At 54.4% G+C, this 15,008-nt stretch overlaps 1 protein-coding gene across 3 annotated transcripts in view; it reads left to right on the plus strand.

Moving 5' to 3' along the window:
* Positions 1–15,008, plus strand: part of ADAMTS10 (ADAM metallopeptidase with thrombospondin type 1 motif 10) — a 76,740-nt gene that overhangs the window by 52,496 nt on the left and 9,236 nt on the right. For all 3 annotated transcript variants that reach the window (XM_076359345.1, XM_076359347.1, XM_076359346.1), the window contains exons 12-15: positions 3,358–3,465; positions 6,674–6,819; positions 7,258–7,321; positions 8,169–8,271. In XM_076359345.1, coding sequence (XP_076215460.1) covers positions 3,358–3,465; positions 6,674–6,819; positions 7,258–7,321; positions 8,169–8,271 — 421 coding nt within the window. The remainder of the gene's footprint in view (positions 1–3,357; positions 3,466–6,673; positions 6,820–7,257; positions 7,322–8,168; positions 8,272–15,008) is intronic.

A 15,008-nucleotide genomic window follows, 5' to 3' on the forward strand; every position in this document is an offset into this window, starting at 1 on the left:
TTCCCTGTGAGCTTTTTGCCTTGCTTCCCTGTGAGAGGACAGAGGAGGTCGTTTCCCATCCACAAAGGTTGACCCCAGCTCAGTTTCGGTCAGATTATTCCCCTGGGAAGAGATCTCTTGCCTCTGTCTGATACCTTGGCTGCTGCTGGACCCCAAGGGTTGCAGCTGAAAGCCAAGCTGCAGTCCCCTCATCCAGACTCTTCTCTCAGTGGGGGTTCGTACACACACATATTTTTCATAATCCTTACTAGATGTCATTATGCTGCTCGTACAAACTTAGGAGGAGAAAATTCTTTCTTCCAGGTGAGGTGGGTTGATGTGCTGTAGATCTGTCTGAGGGACAGCTGCCCACCTAAGCTACTCCCGCCATCATGCTGCCATCCCCTGATCTTTGAATCCAGGAAACCACTGAAAGGAAAGGTTGTTTCAGGAGAAAAGTTCTCAGCCTGACGTTTTGCTGTTCTTAACGTACTGGACATTGCCAACTATCTGAGCATGGTGGCGAGGGGGGAAGCATCTGCACTAAAGGGCTAATTGAACTCCTTAACACATCCACTTTCCCCCAGAGAAAACGGAGGAGCCAGCAGTAAGATACACGGGCAGCTGTGCTGTCTGATGAACATACGTGTATGTGTACCCACCCCAGTCCAAGCCCTGGAAAGCTGTGAAGGAGGAAACACATCAGACCAGGGTTTAGTTTCTCTTGCAACCATGTAAATCCAAGCCCAATGCTGCCATTGAAGTGACCTGATGTGAACCAGTTTATCATTCTGAGTGCTCGTCTATTTGGTACGGTTATACACTAAACCACCTCCTGGTGGTCTCACCAGGTCATCTTGGTGAACAAAGGGCAAAGCTTGGCTCTCCCTGGTCCAGTGCTGTCTTTCGACATGGCCCAGGGGCCCAGAGCCTGCTGGACATGGGGCAGAAGCAGTCTCGTGAGATGCCCAGAGCCGCAGCAGGAGAATTCTGGGTCCAAATACCATGGTCGTGGTATCTGATGTCAGGTGCTACCGACTGCGGTCTGTGCCCCTCCTCAGCTGAGCCAGAGGCAGTGGAATGGAAACTTTCCACGTTTACATGCCTGTTTCCCAGCTAATTTTTAGCTTGGACAGACGCTTCCTGTATATATACAAGTATCACAAAAGCACAAGATGTCCTTGTGATGACCCTTCTAGCCCAGCCTGTCTTGCGTGTTGTTTGGGAGAAACCCAAAGGGCGTAAGGGCTCAAGTGTGTGCAGATAAATCTGGGTAAATGTGTAAGTCCACCCATCCTGTGCCCCATATAAACAGACGCCAGGGTGATGGCGCAAACACGGCAGGATCCCTTCCTCCATGCCAGTACAGAGCGGATGATCAATAGATATGATGAGGACAGAGCGAACAGATGTCACTGGTTGAAGCTGGGAAGTCCTCTCCCTTGGTGACTCAGAGAAAAGAGACTATACAGGAGCTCCTACTTCCCAATAGTCATGCTTGGCTCTCCAAGAGCAGTATGGAGGGGTAGATGCCTTTTGAAGATGGGAGAGACTTTCTCCTTTCACTGGTTAAAGCCAGCTGCAGCTGGGCTTTGGCGAAGGAGTTGGGAACCAAAATCCCTTTGCATCTCAGAGCTGTGGTCCTCGATACAGACTCCGCAGAATTTTCCTTTGCCGGCTCACCCTGTGTCACTCTGCTATCACAACCCCGGGAACAGGAGGGAAGCAGAGAAATCCCAGGTTCGTCTTTTCATCCCTCTTGGTACCAGCACAGAGGATTCCCAGTCGTTGAGTCAGTTCATCCTGCGGGGGTATCGGTTACTGTTTAGAGCACAGCCCTTGGCGGGGCGGAGGAATGCCTTGCTGGAAGGCTGAACCAAGCCCGGAGGCGTGATGAACAGGCTGCTACCTGACTGGAGGCAGGCAGGAGGCCAGGCAGTCGCTGTGCCGGCACCGGAGCATGCAGCGCAGAGCACGCCGGGTCCTTCAGCCCGTGCTGCAGCATTGGTGTGCACCAGCAATGGCACCGGCATGTGCTGGGAGCGCGTTAGCAGCAACTGTGGCTGTTGGGGCTCTGCTCTCACATCTCGAGACAGTTTCCTTCGTTGACAATGTGAACCTGTTTAATACTTTCAAGTATAACCTAAGTCACGGCAAGCTGCTCTCTGAAAAGCAGCAAGTTTTCCATAGGCTTGTTTCAGTAAGAATAGGAGCAGGATGGTGACCTGGCAGGAAACTCAGCTCTGGATTTTAGGTGTTGCTTTGCAGTTTGCAGGTGTTGAAGTCCAGCCTGGTTGATTTTGTGGCAGAGCAGGTTCAAAGGGCCTGGACTTTCTGATTTAGCAGCTGTGACAACTTTGCAGAGTCTCTGTCATGGACCTAACTTTTGGGTGGGTTCTGGAACAGCCAAGGGAAGCTTTTTGTTTGCTGGTGCTCTGAAAGGTCAGGATGGGCTGAAGCTCAGGATCTGCGGCTCAGGAAACCTCCTGGAAAGAGATCTGGAGTCCTCAGCCCAGTATCACTCAGTGGATCCAGCTGCACCTAGCAGAGACAGAGAGCAGAAGTACCCACTTCTGGAGCTGCTTAAGGGCTAGCTCAGTATCTGGCATTATTTTGATTATTCTGAAAACGGCTCTAAATCTTCCAGAGGAGTCTTGCCTTTACAACTGTTAGGCTGGCTGGAGATTGCCAGTACACAAGCTAGTCACACTGTGAGCTGCGGTGCATTCCTGTAGCAGGAAATGACAGATGTGCCGTGTTGATGCTCCTGGGGAATCCCAGCTTCCCACAGAGGCAGGTCCAGATCCGCGTGGCAGATCTGGACCCACGTGGCGAAGGGATGCTCATGGCAGGTGCTAGGAATGGGCCCTTATGCTCGGCCTCCACTGCACAGACCCAAAAAAGAGAACATCCCTCAGCCCTGGGGAGAGGGGTCAGATGGAACACAGCGGGATTAGCTCAGGACTCACCGAGATGTCCGAGGAGATGTGTCCTCTGTGGCACAAAGACCAGGTTTGGCTGCGCGGGGCTGGCTGGGGAGCCGGCTCTGGCACCTGAGTGCAGTGGAACCTCCAAATCCAGAGAACTCCAGCCGCAGGAGAAGTGCTTAGGCTTAGTCCAGAGAAGGGGGTGAGCTGTCAGTGGCCTTGGGGTGACTGCAGCTGGCAACACCTTGCAAGATTTTGTCTCATTTTCCCCCCACCACGCTGAAAACACTCCTGTCCCTGTGTCCTAGCCCAGCTGGTGCTTCTCAAGCGCACCAGCGTGCTGCTGCCCCAGCCTTGCAGCCCCTAGCACAAGCGAATCCTAATCTCGGCTTTGTTTCTTTGTCTCTTTCTTCCTCCCTCCCCCTCTCTCCCCCAAAATCTCTCTTTCCAGGAAGTCTGCAGTGAGTTATGGTGTCTGAGTAAAAGCAACCGCTGCATAACCAACAGCATCCCTGCTGCTGAGGGGACCATATGCCAAACCAACACCATTGAAAAGGGGGTAAGGAAGCCTGGGGCACCGTAGCGAGTTGACAGTGAGTGGCTGAATCCCTCTTCCAGCAATAACCAGGATTATTGTTTGCATTGGTGAGCACGGAGTTGATTTAAGAGCACCCACCAGCCTGTCCTCCCCTGCCTCCCAGAACCTGGAGCCACTCCCACCCTCACCGCCAGCGTGGAGGGAGGCTGGGATGTGCCAAGGAGCCATGGGGCCCGTAATCACCCCAAAGTACAGATCATCATGCATATTGCTGGAAATGCAGAATATGAAGTCCCTGCTCCAGCGAGCTTCTTGGTCTCGCCTAGGAGGCATAGTAAGGTGACGTCAAGCTATGGTGTATGCTTTAGATGAACATCTTGTTCTCAGGTCTGCTGAGGTCTCCTGGCTGTCCTGAGAAAAGTGATTTTTTTGCCCCAGTTTCCCCAGGAGGGGCAATAGGTTTGTAACATGCTTTCAGAGGAACTTGTGAAAAACTGCCTCGCAGTTCTAGATATGATGAAACCTTCATTTTTCAGACTCAGCTGAGAGAGGAGGGCAGGACTTTTCATGACCACATATTATGAAAGTGAATTTTGACTTGATTGTCAAAATGATATCGCTTCGTTCCTTGCACCTCCTACACCCATTTGCGTCAATATAAAGTGAGCGTGTAGCACTGTTAAAACAAAGTGCCTTTGCAAACTGAATGATAATTGGGATAACGGAGAATCAGGGCTGGGACATTCTCCATTAAATGGACGTGTGTTTTTCCACTAGAGGAAAAATAATTCCCAAGAAATTCAAGAATAATTTCAAATCCTTAAGAAGCTGGAGAAGCTGATGTGCAGGAAAAAGGATGGCTTTAACAAATGCATTATTCTTTGCAAATAGTTGTCTTAGTTCTGCTGGAAATCAGATCGAAAAGGAGTAGACAGCTCCTGGGGCTGAACACCCCTGCTATTGGAGAGTCACCATATACGATGGCAATTTTTTTTCTACTAGTCATCTTTTTTTACCAGCTTTTCTCACTTTTAAGTATCTCTTTTTCCCCCACTTACTAGTTGTTTTTTAACCAGGGTTCTTCAAAAATCTTAAGAGAAGTGAAGTGACAAGCGGTCACAGCCCTCAGGACTCGTGGGAGCTATTCCCAGTGAAGATACTGACTCAGTTTGAACCCTCAGTTACCTTCCTGTGCTTCTGTTTATCCTTTTGTATTAATTCATGCTTCAGAAGTGATTTGATATCCTTGGGTGAAAGAAGATGCACCTTTGTATTAAGTTTCTACACCTTCACCATCTGGTGGCCCCTGCGCTCGCCGGCTGGGTGAGCCCTCAGACCTCAACCCTTGGCTGGAGCAGCTCTCTGAGGTCTACCCTGGCTCCTCCCTTTCTAGCTGGGGAGAGCAGAGGGAAGGATCAGGGCATAGAAACTATTTAAGGTATTCAAGATTAAAGGAGAGATAGGGTGAGTTTCTGTGCTCTGCCACCCAAGTGGGGAAGCAGTGAGGGGGGAAGGCTGGGTGAAGCTCTGTTGGATGATGGCTGTGCCTGCATCCCAGGCCTCTGGTTGTTTCCTCCTCCCAAATTCTCCATTTTTTTTTTTTTAACTGATCCTCCGTGGTTGTTATGGCTTCACCTGTCTTACCCTAAGCACCCACAGTGGGTGACTTCAGGCCCAGACCTCGTGGCAGTTTTTGCTGCCCTAGGGGTGCCCCCAGCAGCCTGGCGGCTCAGACAGCGGGTTTTCTGTCTTGCTGGCTCCTTCCCTGCCTGTTTTGGTTTTCTTATCTCTTTTTTTTTTTTTAATTTCCATTAATCAAGCACTTGTTACGCAGGTTGTGGTCAGCGCACCCTGTGAGGATGCCTTTCATTATGCATCCTCCCTCCCCACATGCCCCCAACTCATATCTGGCCTCGCAGCCAGCACATGTCCATGCTGGCTGCAGGACAGAGCGCCAGGGTCTGCTCCCAGCAGCCAGGGCACAAGGGCAGAGCCCGTCATGGATGCTCTCAGGAGTCCTGAGCACGTGGAGGGCTTTGCAGTGGCTGGGCAGGCTCCTGGGTCCTTCCTGCAAAAGCAGCAGCCCCAGTACCTCCAGTCTGGAGCATCAGCAGGGACACCAGAAAGGCTGTGCCTGCAGAGCATCTCCTCTGCACGGGATCACACCTTTGGAAAGGCGCTGCTGTGCAAGGAGGTCACTAGCTGAGTGTCCTGGGAGGCCGTGGTTCATTTTTCCCTGCCGGCTGTGCTGCCCGTGGAGAGCCTGGCTCAGGAGCCAGGAGAGGCTGTGCCAGCAGCTCCAGGGTGGGTTATCAGCCCCTGGAAGGAGCGCACAGTGGTTTCTTCCTTCCTAGGATTATCTCAGCCCCCGAGGCATGGTGTCCGGCACCGTGCCCGGAGAACGGCAGCGGGTCTGGCAGTGTCCCGCTCCTTGCGTCACTGTTGACTCCAGGGGGTGCAGGACGCTTTCCAGGTCCGAGGAAATATTTCATAGGCAAGTTTGCATGAGCATCTGTCACCAACAGGACAGAGACAGGCTGATTCTTTAGGCATCCTCGGCAAAACAATGACACAACAATGTTGTTGTTACAATCAAAACTTTATTTTAACCTGAACCTTCTGCAAATTGGGTCATTTTAACACATTAACCACAGCTTGAGCTCCCAGTACACATACAAAACTCGCTCTCTCCTGGGAGGAAGCAGCTGGCGGTGGAGGTGTCCATGACCCCAGGGATCCTGGCCCTGCCGCCCAGCAGCAGCAGCTCCCGTCCAAGTCCCACCTGGGACTCACTGCCATGTGCTTTTACAGGCCGTGAGGTGTGTGCTCTGACATGTCCCTGTTCGCAACGTGTGTCACTCTGATTGACCCAGCACCCGGGACCCCTTTAGAGGAGAAGTGGGGATGTGACCCATTTGCCTGTGGTCACCTGCCCCACAGGATGATGCACCAGGGGTAGGGAGTGGGGGCACCAGCCCCAGCATCCCTGAGAACCCCAAGTACGCAGCATGCACAAATGGTGACACTGTGACTCAGAGGAGAGGGTGCCTAAGGAGAAGCAAATGCCCTGTGCAACGGAGAACTTGACTCCAAGGCCAGAACAGCTCCGCATTCAGATTTCATGGGGTCAAACCAGATCCCAGCTCTGAACTGGCTGCCACGTCCAATAGAGCACCCTGGGAGGGGGAGACTGTCTGCTCAGGGTGTTTGAAGCTCTCTCTTTCCCCAGTGGTGCTACAAGAGGGAGTGTGTGCCTTTCGGCACCCGACCGGAGGGCGTGGATGGTGCCTGGGGAGCCTGGTCATCCTGGGGGGAGTGCAGCAGGACATGCGGCGGAGGCGTATCATCATCCATTCGCCACTGTGACAGCCCGCGGTAGGTGTACGTGCACGTGGCTGTGTTGGCGTGGCCCTGCCTTGTCCTGGCTGCATGGCATCGCTGTTCGGGTTAGGGGGGAAGGCAGCAGCCAGGTGCCCATGCAGCTCTGTGCTCAGTTCCCAGGAGGGTCTTGGCTCCCACACGCAAATCCTATGTCCTGCTTTCACAGCAGCTAGGTGCTTTTGCCTTTGGTGTTGGGTCTGCAGCCACAGACCCAAAGCCACTTGGACAACTCCACTGTGCGCTTGCAGCTAAGCATGCGAAGTCTGCTGGGGGACTGCACTTCTGCAATAGCCCCTCCAGGCAGGATCCGTCCTTGCAGCAGTGCAGGGTTGGGAAAAGCCATGGTGCTCCTGCAAGCTTGGGGCAGCCGCCTGCCACAAATGCGGCTCGCTGCCCTGAGCTGGTTCTCCCGTCTCATTCCCGGTTTGGCAGGCCCACGATCGGAGGGAAGTACTGCCTGGGAGAGCGGAAGCGGTACCGGTCCTGCAACACTGACGTGAGTACCGGTGGGCTCGGGGAGAGGAGCGGTGGTGAGCTAGCAGGGCTTTGCTGGTGGGGTAGGCAGCGCTGTGTTGCAGCATGGCTGCGGGGCGTTACGTGCAGCTGTGGGACCCATGGGAGGAGGTGGCAGCACTGGGTGGGGGTGAGCCATGCTGTGCCGGCAGCAATCCTGCAATGGGGAAAGCCGAGCAGGATGATGCACGCCTGCACCGGCTGCGAGCTGGCTCAGAGGGCGGGTGGGAGGTATGTACCTGCAGGGCTTCGGTATCAAGAAGGGGCCCAAAAAGATAATGAGGATAAGGCGGAGAGATCAGAGGCTTCCAGCACTGACATGACAACCGTTGCCTCTCATATGCTGCAAGTGCAGGCCTGGTCAGGTGAGAGCGGCTCACGAAACACGCCGTAGCACCTGCTTCCCAGGGCTGGGGGTTAAACCTCAAGGGGAGCAAAGAGAAATAACTGTGCTGCAGGGAAGCTCAGTGAAGCTTTGGACCTGGGAAATGGTAGCTTTAACATCCACAGGCTGGTAGTGAGGAAAACAGATGGCTCCCCATTGATTCTCCTGGGCTTTGCACCTAGCTTTTAAAGGATTGCTCACAAAAGCAAGTGCTGCATCTGCAGACAGACCAGCTGGGGCCCTACGGCTCATGCCATTAGTCTTCAAATAGCATTTAGCTTTGCAGGAAAGATGCTTCTGCCATACTGCAACAGCGTCCAGTTGTCCATCTCCTAGAAGGGCTCGTGTTAGTCGCAGCTGGGAGGCCTGTAGCAGCTCCTGCCCTCCTAGCAGATAAGGCAGGCTGCTCCCACCAACGTGCTGATCGCTGGCTGTGTGGCCGCAGGACTGCCCGCCGGGCTCCCAGGACTTCCGAGAGCTGCAGTGTGCCGAATTTGATAACGTCCCCTTCCGAGGGAAGTACTACACCTGGAAGACGTACCGTGGAGGTTAGTGCTGGGGCTGGGCTGAGCATCCCTTGGCTCAGGCAGAACTGGAACAGGGCCGTGCAGGGCTTTGCTCTCCCCCGTTCTCTGCAGGGACAGGTCTCGTGGTCCCAGTGGTCTGGTGGGCAGGTCCCGCAGGCTGCCGGCTCTGTGTCCCTGGGGTATGCTGCCTCTCCCTCGCGCGGCTGTGGATTGACGTGCATCCCTCCAGGCAGCTGCCCCTGGCGCTGGCCCACGACCATCCTGCCGTGCCCTGGGTCACTTACCCCTGTGCAATTGCTCTTTAACTTCGTCGCTTTGCTAGAAACAGTTCCAGCAGCATCAGAGCTGTTTAACTTCTTTCCTCGAGTCTGTTTCCTTAACTGCTGAGTGAGCAAAGAGGAAGACAAACGAGAGAAGGGAGTTGCTAGTGTCTGGTACCTGATGGGGAGAAAACAGGGCAGCCCTCCCTGTGCAGGCAGATAAAGCTTCCAGTTCCTACACGGGCGGAAGGGAGGTGAACCGGTGGATCCTCCAAAGAGCAACGCTCCCGTCTTCCCAAGGTCTGTCCTCCTGTGTCCTGCAGAAGTGTCTAGCAAGGAGAGGGGGTGGGAGGAGGCCTCTGTGGCAGAAATCTCTTAATAATGAGAAAGAACAGCGCGTCTCCTTCATGTAGTTAATGAACTTGACTGGGGAAATCCTTCGCAGCTGTGTAAATAAGCACACCTCCCAGCGGGGCTCCTGCAGCTGGAGCAGATGTGCTGAGGCTGCAGGGGATGGATCAATAAAAAAGTAATAAAATTGCAAAGCAGTAAGTCACACAAAGACCCCAATGGATGCCAAGGTGGAAGACAGCCCCGCAGGCTGGATCTGCCCGTGCTCAGACCTCTCTCTTCCCCAGGCATGGCCCAGTGGTTTGAGTCCAGGGCACAGTTGGCCAGTTGAACATCAGCCCTTGAATTGTAATCTGGCTCTGACATGGGGTTTTGCTTTGGCTTTCAAAAAAAGCCCCTTCGTCTTTCTCTGCTTCAGCTTCCTCTTCCATAAAATAAGGTGATGAAACCTGTCCCCTTCCCAGGAGGCTGTGAGCATTGGCACGATCATGTCTTGAAGGGATCTGGGAGCTCCCTGTCTCAGCTCTCCATGTTGGCTGTGGGTAATGGTGATGGGGAGCCATGTTTTGGCTCATGGAGGACCATGCTCCTCCACGAAGAGCAGTTATGTTTTGTTTATTCAGTGTCAAAGGGTATCACTGTCTTCCTCTGCGGTGGCCCAGGTAGGGAAACTGAAGCACGTTCACATGAGTAGAAAGGTGCTGGAAGCTGCAGCTCCTCAGCCTGTTCTGGGAGCCAAGCCCCTGGCTGGGAGGGCACCCGTCTCCCAGCTCTCGAGAAACCCTGTGTGCTGACACCCACCTGCCTGGGAGCTGTCAGCCGGGATTAGCAGGATCAGCTCTTCATGGCATGGGCTGTCCACACTGGCTCCTCAGATCAGTTGGGACCGTGGAGGTGGTAAGGTGTCGTCACTGTTCCACTCCATCTACGACCTTCTTTGCCTGAGTCTGGGTGCTCTGTCAGGATTGGGGAGACCTGATTGCAGCCGTTCAATACATAACAGAGGCTTATAAGAAAGACTGAGAGAGACTTTTGACCAAGGCCTGTAGTGACAGGACAAGGGGCAACAGTCTTAAACGGAAAGAGGGTAGGCTTAGCGTGGACATAAGGAAGAAACGGTGTATGATGAGGGTGGTGAGGCACTGGAACAGGTTGCCCAGAGAGGCTGTGGATGCCTCATTCCTGGAAGTGGTCAAGGTCAGGTTGGACAGGGCTTTGTGCAACCTGACCTAGTGGAAGATGTCCCTGCCCATGGCAAGGGGGGTTGGACTAGATGGTCTTTGAAGGTCCCTTCCAACCCCAACCCCCCTATGATTCTATGACTATGACTTCAGCAGCACGAGTACTTGCATCTTCACTTGCCTGCAGGGTTTTGTGATACTTGGTGTCATTTGGATGTCAGAGGTACATCTGTGGGGGAGGTAGGGAGCATCCCTTGCACCTCCACACTCTCCATGTCATAGATGAGACCCCCAGGGAACGGTTTCCTCTTGTCTTCCCCTTGCCATGGGTGTTTTGCTCTCAGGACCCATGTTTTTCCCCTGCAGCCCCTGTGCTAGCAGGCATCCCTACCCCAGCATCGGAGAGGCAATGAGGGCTGGCCATCATCTCCCTCACTCCCTCTTGGCCTCTTCCAGTGGTGCCCAGAGAGCTCTGGGGTGGCGAGTGTCAGTCCCTCCCCACTGGCACAAGCAGCCTCATCCCCAGGCATTCTGCCCTCCAGCTGGTAGCATGTCTGGTCTTCAGGTTGCTTTTGGGCACGTGTCCCTGCTTTGGGAGCTGTTCACCACCTGGCCCTCTGCTGAGCCTCTTCCCCTGCTCGGCTCAGCCGCTGCCTTTGGCACTGCACCCTTGAGCCGCTCCCTTGCCGAGAGGTGCGGCGGTGCAGGGGTGCTTCTGCCGTTTGCCCATCAGACACTGGCCCCACATCGGTTCAGGGAAATGTCCTGGGCATGGAGCAACCCTACCCTGAAGACAAGGAGTACCCCACTGGCTTGGATGGGGGCGGGCACCGGTCCCACAGGGAATTTGGGAAGGGAAGGAGCCACCCGCTGAAAGCCTGACGCCAGCCGCCAGGTCACTGGCAAGTTGAGGTCGGGTTTTGCATGAGGCCAGTACGGCGTGTTTTCCTGGTGGTGATTTATAACGGTCCTGGAGCCCAGACCCCAGGATCGCAAGACACAGCCCCAGTGAGAAGTGCTGAGCTCAGCCTTTCGGAGCTCAACAGTCAGCAGATACCTCGTGGAATGCGGCTTTAATTGTTTGTTTATTTTGCTTTATTCGCTTAGTTATTCATTTTGCTCTTGGCGGATGCAAGAGCCAAGGGAGAGTGGAGCGGCTCACAGGGCTGGGAGAGGGATGGGGAGGAGCAGGGGCTAGCAGAAAACAGGAGATTGCTCATCATAAATTGTAATGCACTTTAATTCCTCTATGGGACAGGGCAGGCAGGAGGAATAAAACATCCTCTGAGGCACTGCGTAGCCAACTGAAAATATTCTATTCTATTCTATTCTATTCTATTCTATTCTATTCTATTCTATTCTATTCTATTCTATTCTTATAGCTATATTAAAGATTAAAAGGAGTACCTGCAGCAGACCCGGCTGTTGCTGACCTTGGGCTACTCAGCCCAAAGCGAAGGGCGGGCAGCTCTCTGTGGGCCGATGCATGGCCCGGGGGGGGTTGCGTCTCTGGGGGCAGGGGGCTGGGGATCTGCACAGTGTTTATGGCAGACCCTGTGCTCTTCGGGGTTGTATGGTCTTGTCTGCTGCTCGTTTCCCAGTCAATTAGTAACATTCACCGGACAGTGGGCAGGCTGAGGGGGTCCCACTCATTCTGTGGAAGTGGGCTCTTCTCCCATGGTGGTGGACCCAGCTTGTGCAGGTGACAATGGGCACTGCAGAGCCCCTCCTGCCCCTCTGCTGCCAACCACCCCACGGAGCTTGCGCTGAGGATCCCACTCGTGCCCTGTGGATGCAGGTATTGGTGAGGAGCAGTGAGCCAGCCGGGGAAGATGCAGAGCACTGCCTTGCTCTGCCAGGCTTAAGGCTCCCACCCCAAAAAGCGCAGCTCCCACCAAACCATTCACACACTGGGAAGGGAGGGGCTGGATCCTGGTTGCTGGTGAAAATACGGTCCTTAATTCCCATCTCCAGGAATGTCAAGGAGTGCCATGTTGTTTCAAAGGATCTTTCTGGGGTCCAAAATGCACCCCGGCCATGTTGCTGTGGTCAGTGTTGCTGTCGTGGGGACACACAGTTGTCACCGGTCTAGGGCTTTAGAAAGGTGCCTTTTTAAGGAACCACCTTAACAAGGACAAGGTGATGCCCAGACCACCTGAGTACCTCTTGGCCAGCTGAGTGCCCAGGAAAGTCCAGCTCCTGACAGTCGCTGGGCAGTGATACTAGCCCCCCTGTCCTCTGATCGCTGGGAGGGTGACCTGGCTGCCAAGGGCAAATCCTGCCTGGAAATTGTCACCAGGGAGGGTGGGGAGGGTGTGTTGGGGACTGGTCCTGAGCTCAGGTGGCCCAGCTGGCTCACTGGAGCAGCCACAGTTAGGATGCAGATACCAATGCAAGGTCATCCCTCTCTCTCCCCCTTCCTCCTTCATTCTCCCTCTCCCCATTTCTCTTCCATAAGACTGTTTCTTTTAAGGGCAGAAATCCCCCATCTGCAAGCCTTTCCTAAGTGGCTAGACGAGGAGAGCCAGCAGGGATTTGTCCCACGTGGAGCAGCAGCTGGGTGGCAGCATGACCACAGGACCCCAAGTCCCAGTTCCATGCACAGACCCCCAAGTCCAGCACCCGCTGTCAGCTCTTGCAGGAAGGAAGGTGATGGGTGCTGAGTTCCCCCTGCTCAGTGGCTGCTTCCCAGGCTCCCTCTGTGCACACGAGATGCTCGGAGCCACCGGTATCCAGGGCCTGCATCGGCAGCAATGGGTCTTCACTAGTGACGGGCTGGAACCAGGGCAACTGTCCAGGCATGGAGGGCTTGCTCTCTTCCACGTGCTTTCCTCCCTCTCTGCGGATGTCACCTCAAAAGAAGGTTAAGTTGCTGGGGACTTAAGCGTGCACGCACACATGTGCGCACCCATGAATCTTCCTGGGCTCCAGCGAGGGGAGGGCAATGAGGAAACCTGCATGAACACCCCTGGCTCTGCGATGAGCTGAGTTCATGCACTTGCACCACTTTTGCAGTCCTGTAACAAAGTCAGGGCACTTAAGGCAAAGGAAGAAATTTGGCCTCATGTCACCAATCCCCGATCTTTTATTTTCCCTCTTTTCTTTCCCTTTTTTTTCCCTCTGGCTTGTTATGTTTTTCATTCCAGGTTTCCCCACGGGCTCCTCTTTCGAGGCTGTGATGATTACGGTCGGGGCTGCTTGCTGCTGGAGGAGGCTGGGTACCAGCCTGGGCACGGGGCAGCAGCGGTGAGGAGTTATGGTAGAAAGGAGGATCATGCAGCCGATAGGCAGCTACTAAAATGGAGCCAGGGCTGGGAGAGAGGCAGAAACAGGCTGTGGCAGGGGTTAGCTGCCCACCAGGGAACTGCAGCAAGGTGTCTGCAGTGGGTCTCGCTTTTCCTTGTAGCTGGAGACAACGAAGGGAATAGGGAGTGCATGTGAATAGCTTAGCAAACCCAACTGAGAGCCCTGAAATGAAAGCCCAAGTTTCTGGCTGTTTCTCAGCTCTGTTTCATTGCATAGTCTGCTCTGCACTCCAGTGATGGCAGGAGAGAGCACGGCCTTAGAGAGCTGCATGCGGGCAGGGACGAAGGGTCCCATGCAGCTGACGGAGCGCACTACTGCGCTGCCAGGAGCGAGTTCACCGGCAGGAGAGATGCTCCCAAGGCAGCAAGCGCTGGCTAAATCACAGATACGTCTCAGGAAGGGCCAGCACAAGCCCCTCTCCCAGGCTGGTGGGACAGTTGCATGTGTGGGATGTGCAGTTGTCGGTGGGGCTCGGTGGCACGGCCTCTCCAAGCTGGGAGATCCCGCAGCCAGCGTAGGTCCCTCGTGACTCGTGTTTTCTTACCTTGCTGGTGATGTTATGCACCTGAGGTCTGGCTGGACAGACCTGGGGTCCAGGCATGCTGTGGTTAGATGGCTGTAGGTTTTCGGGGTCATGCCTGTGCTGTCCCTCTCAGTGGCCCTGGAGCTCCCTCGCCAGGCGGGGAAGAGCCCAGGGTGCTGTGGAGGGGTTTGGCTCTCCAGGAGGGTTGATTGAGCACCTTCTCTAGGGGCTTGCCCAGGCATCCTGCTCGATGGCATGCCTCCAAGGTGCTGAATTCCCCTCTCGTGTCTCCTCCTGTTCCACTCTCTCCCAGCTTTGCTCTTTCTTCCCCCCAGCTGCGTTCAGGTGCTCCCAGGCACAGCTGGGCCACCCCTCCCCTCCATCTGCCCTTTTGATGTGCTGTATCGAGTTGCAAGTTTTGCAGACTTCGGTTGTTCCCAACCTAGGTGCTTCCCAGCTCTGGCACACAGCTCACAACTGTTGCCGGTGCCTGCAGGAGCGAACTGCCACAGTTCAGGCATGCATCTCTCTGCCAGGGTCATGCAGGCCGTTGGGTCTCCTTGGGATGCTCAGCAAAGGCAGCAAATGCCGCGATCTGCACCAGCATTTGATAAAATCCAATGACAGGAGGCAGGAAACTGTTCTGCTCAGGTGTCTTCTTCCATAACCGGTCCCACGTCCTGCTCCCAGGCACCATAAGTCAATATCCATATATCCAGCCTCTGTTCCTTAGACGGTGCTTTGGCAAGGGGTGTTGGGAAGCAGGTACTTTAGCTATAGCTTGAGCATCTTTCCCCTTCATCCTCACGCTGCTGTTATCATCCTTGCTGTGAAGGACTCAGTATCCACCAGCCTTGAACAGAAAGAAATGGTTGCTCTGGCCTAGTAACTGGTCTAGTAGCTGAAAAACCTTGGACAAGTCGCTTAAGAGGTGCTGCCTCAGTTTCTCTGTCTGTAAAATGGGCACAAGGGTGTTGACAGCCCTTGTAGAGTGCCAGGAGACCCAGGAGTGACCGACACCAGATAAGAACAAGTCAGTTTGTTTCCTTCCCTGTCACATACAGCCAGTGTTTCCCAGGCTGTGCAGAAGGGACAGTGTCTCACCATGTGTCAGTGTCCAGTTCAAGGGTCTTGATT

The sequence above is a fragment of the Aptenodytes patagonicus genome, chromosome 25 (assembly GCF_965638725.1).
Source record: "Aptenodytes patagonicus chromosome 25, bAptPat1.pri.cur, whole genome shotgun sequence".
In the NCBI taxonomy this organism is placed as follows: Eukaryota; Metazoa; Chordata; class Aves; order Sphenisciformes; family Spheniscidae; genus Aptenodytes; species Aptenodytes patagonicus.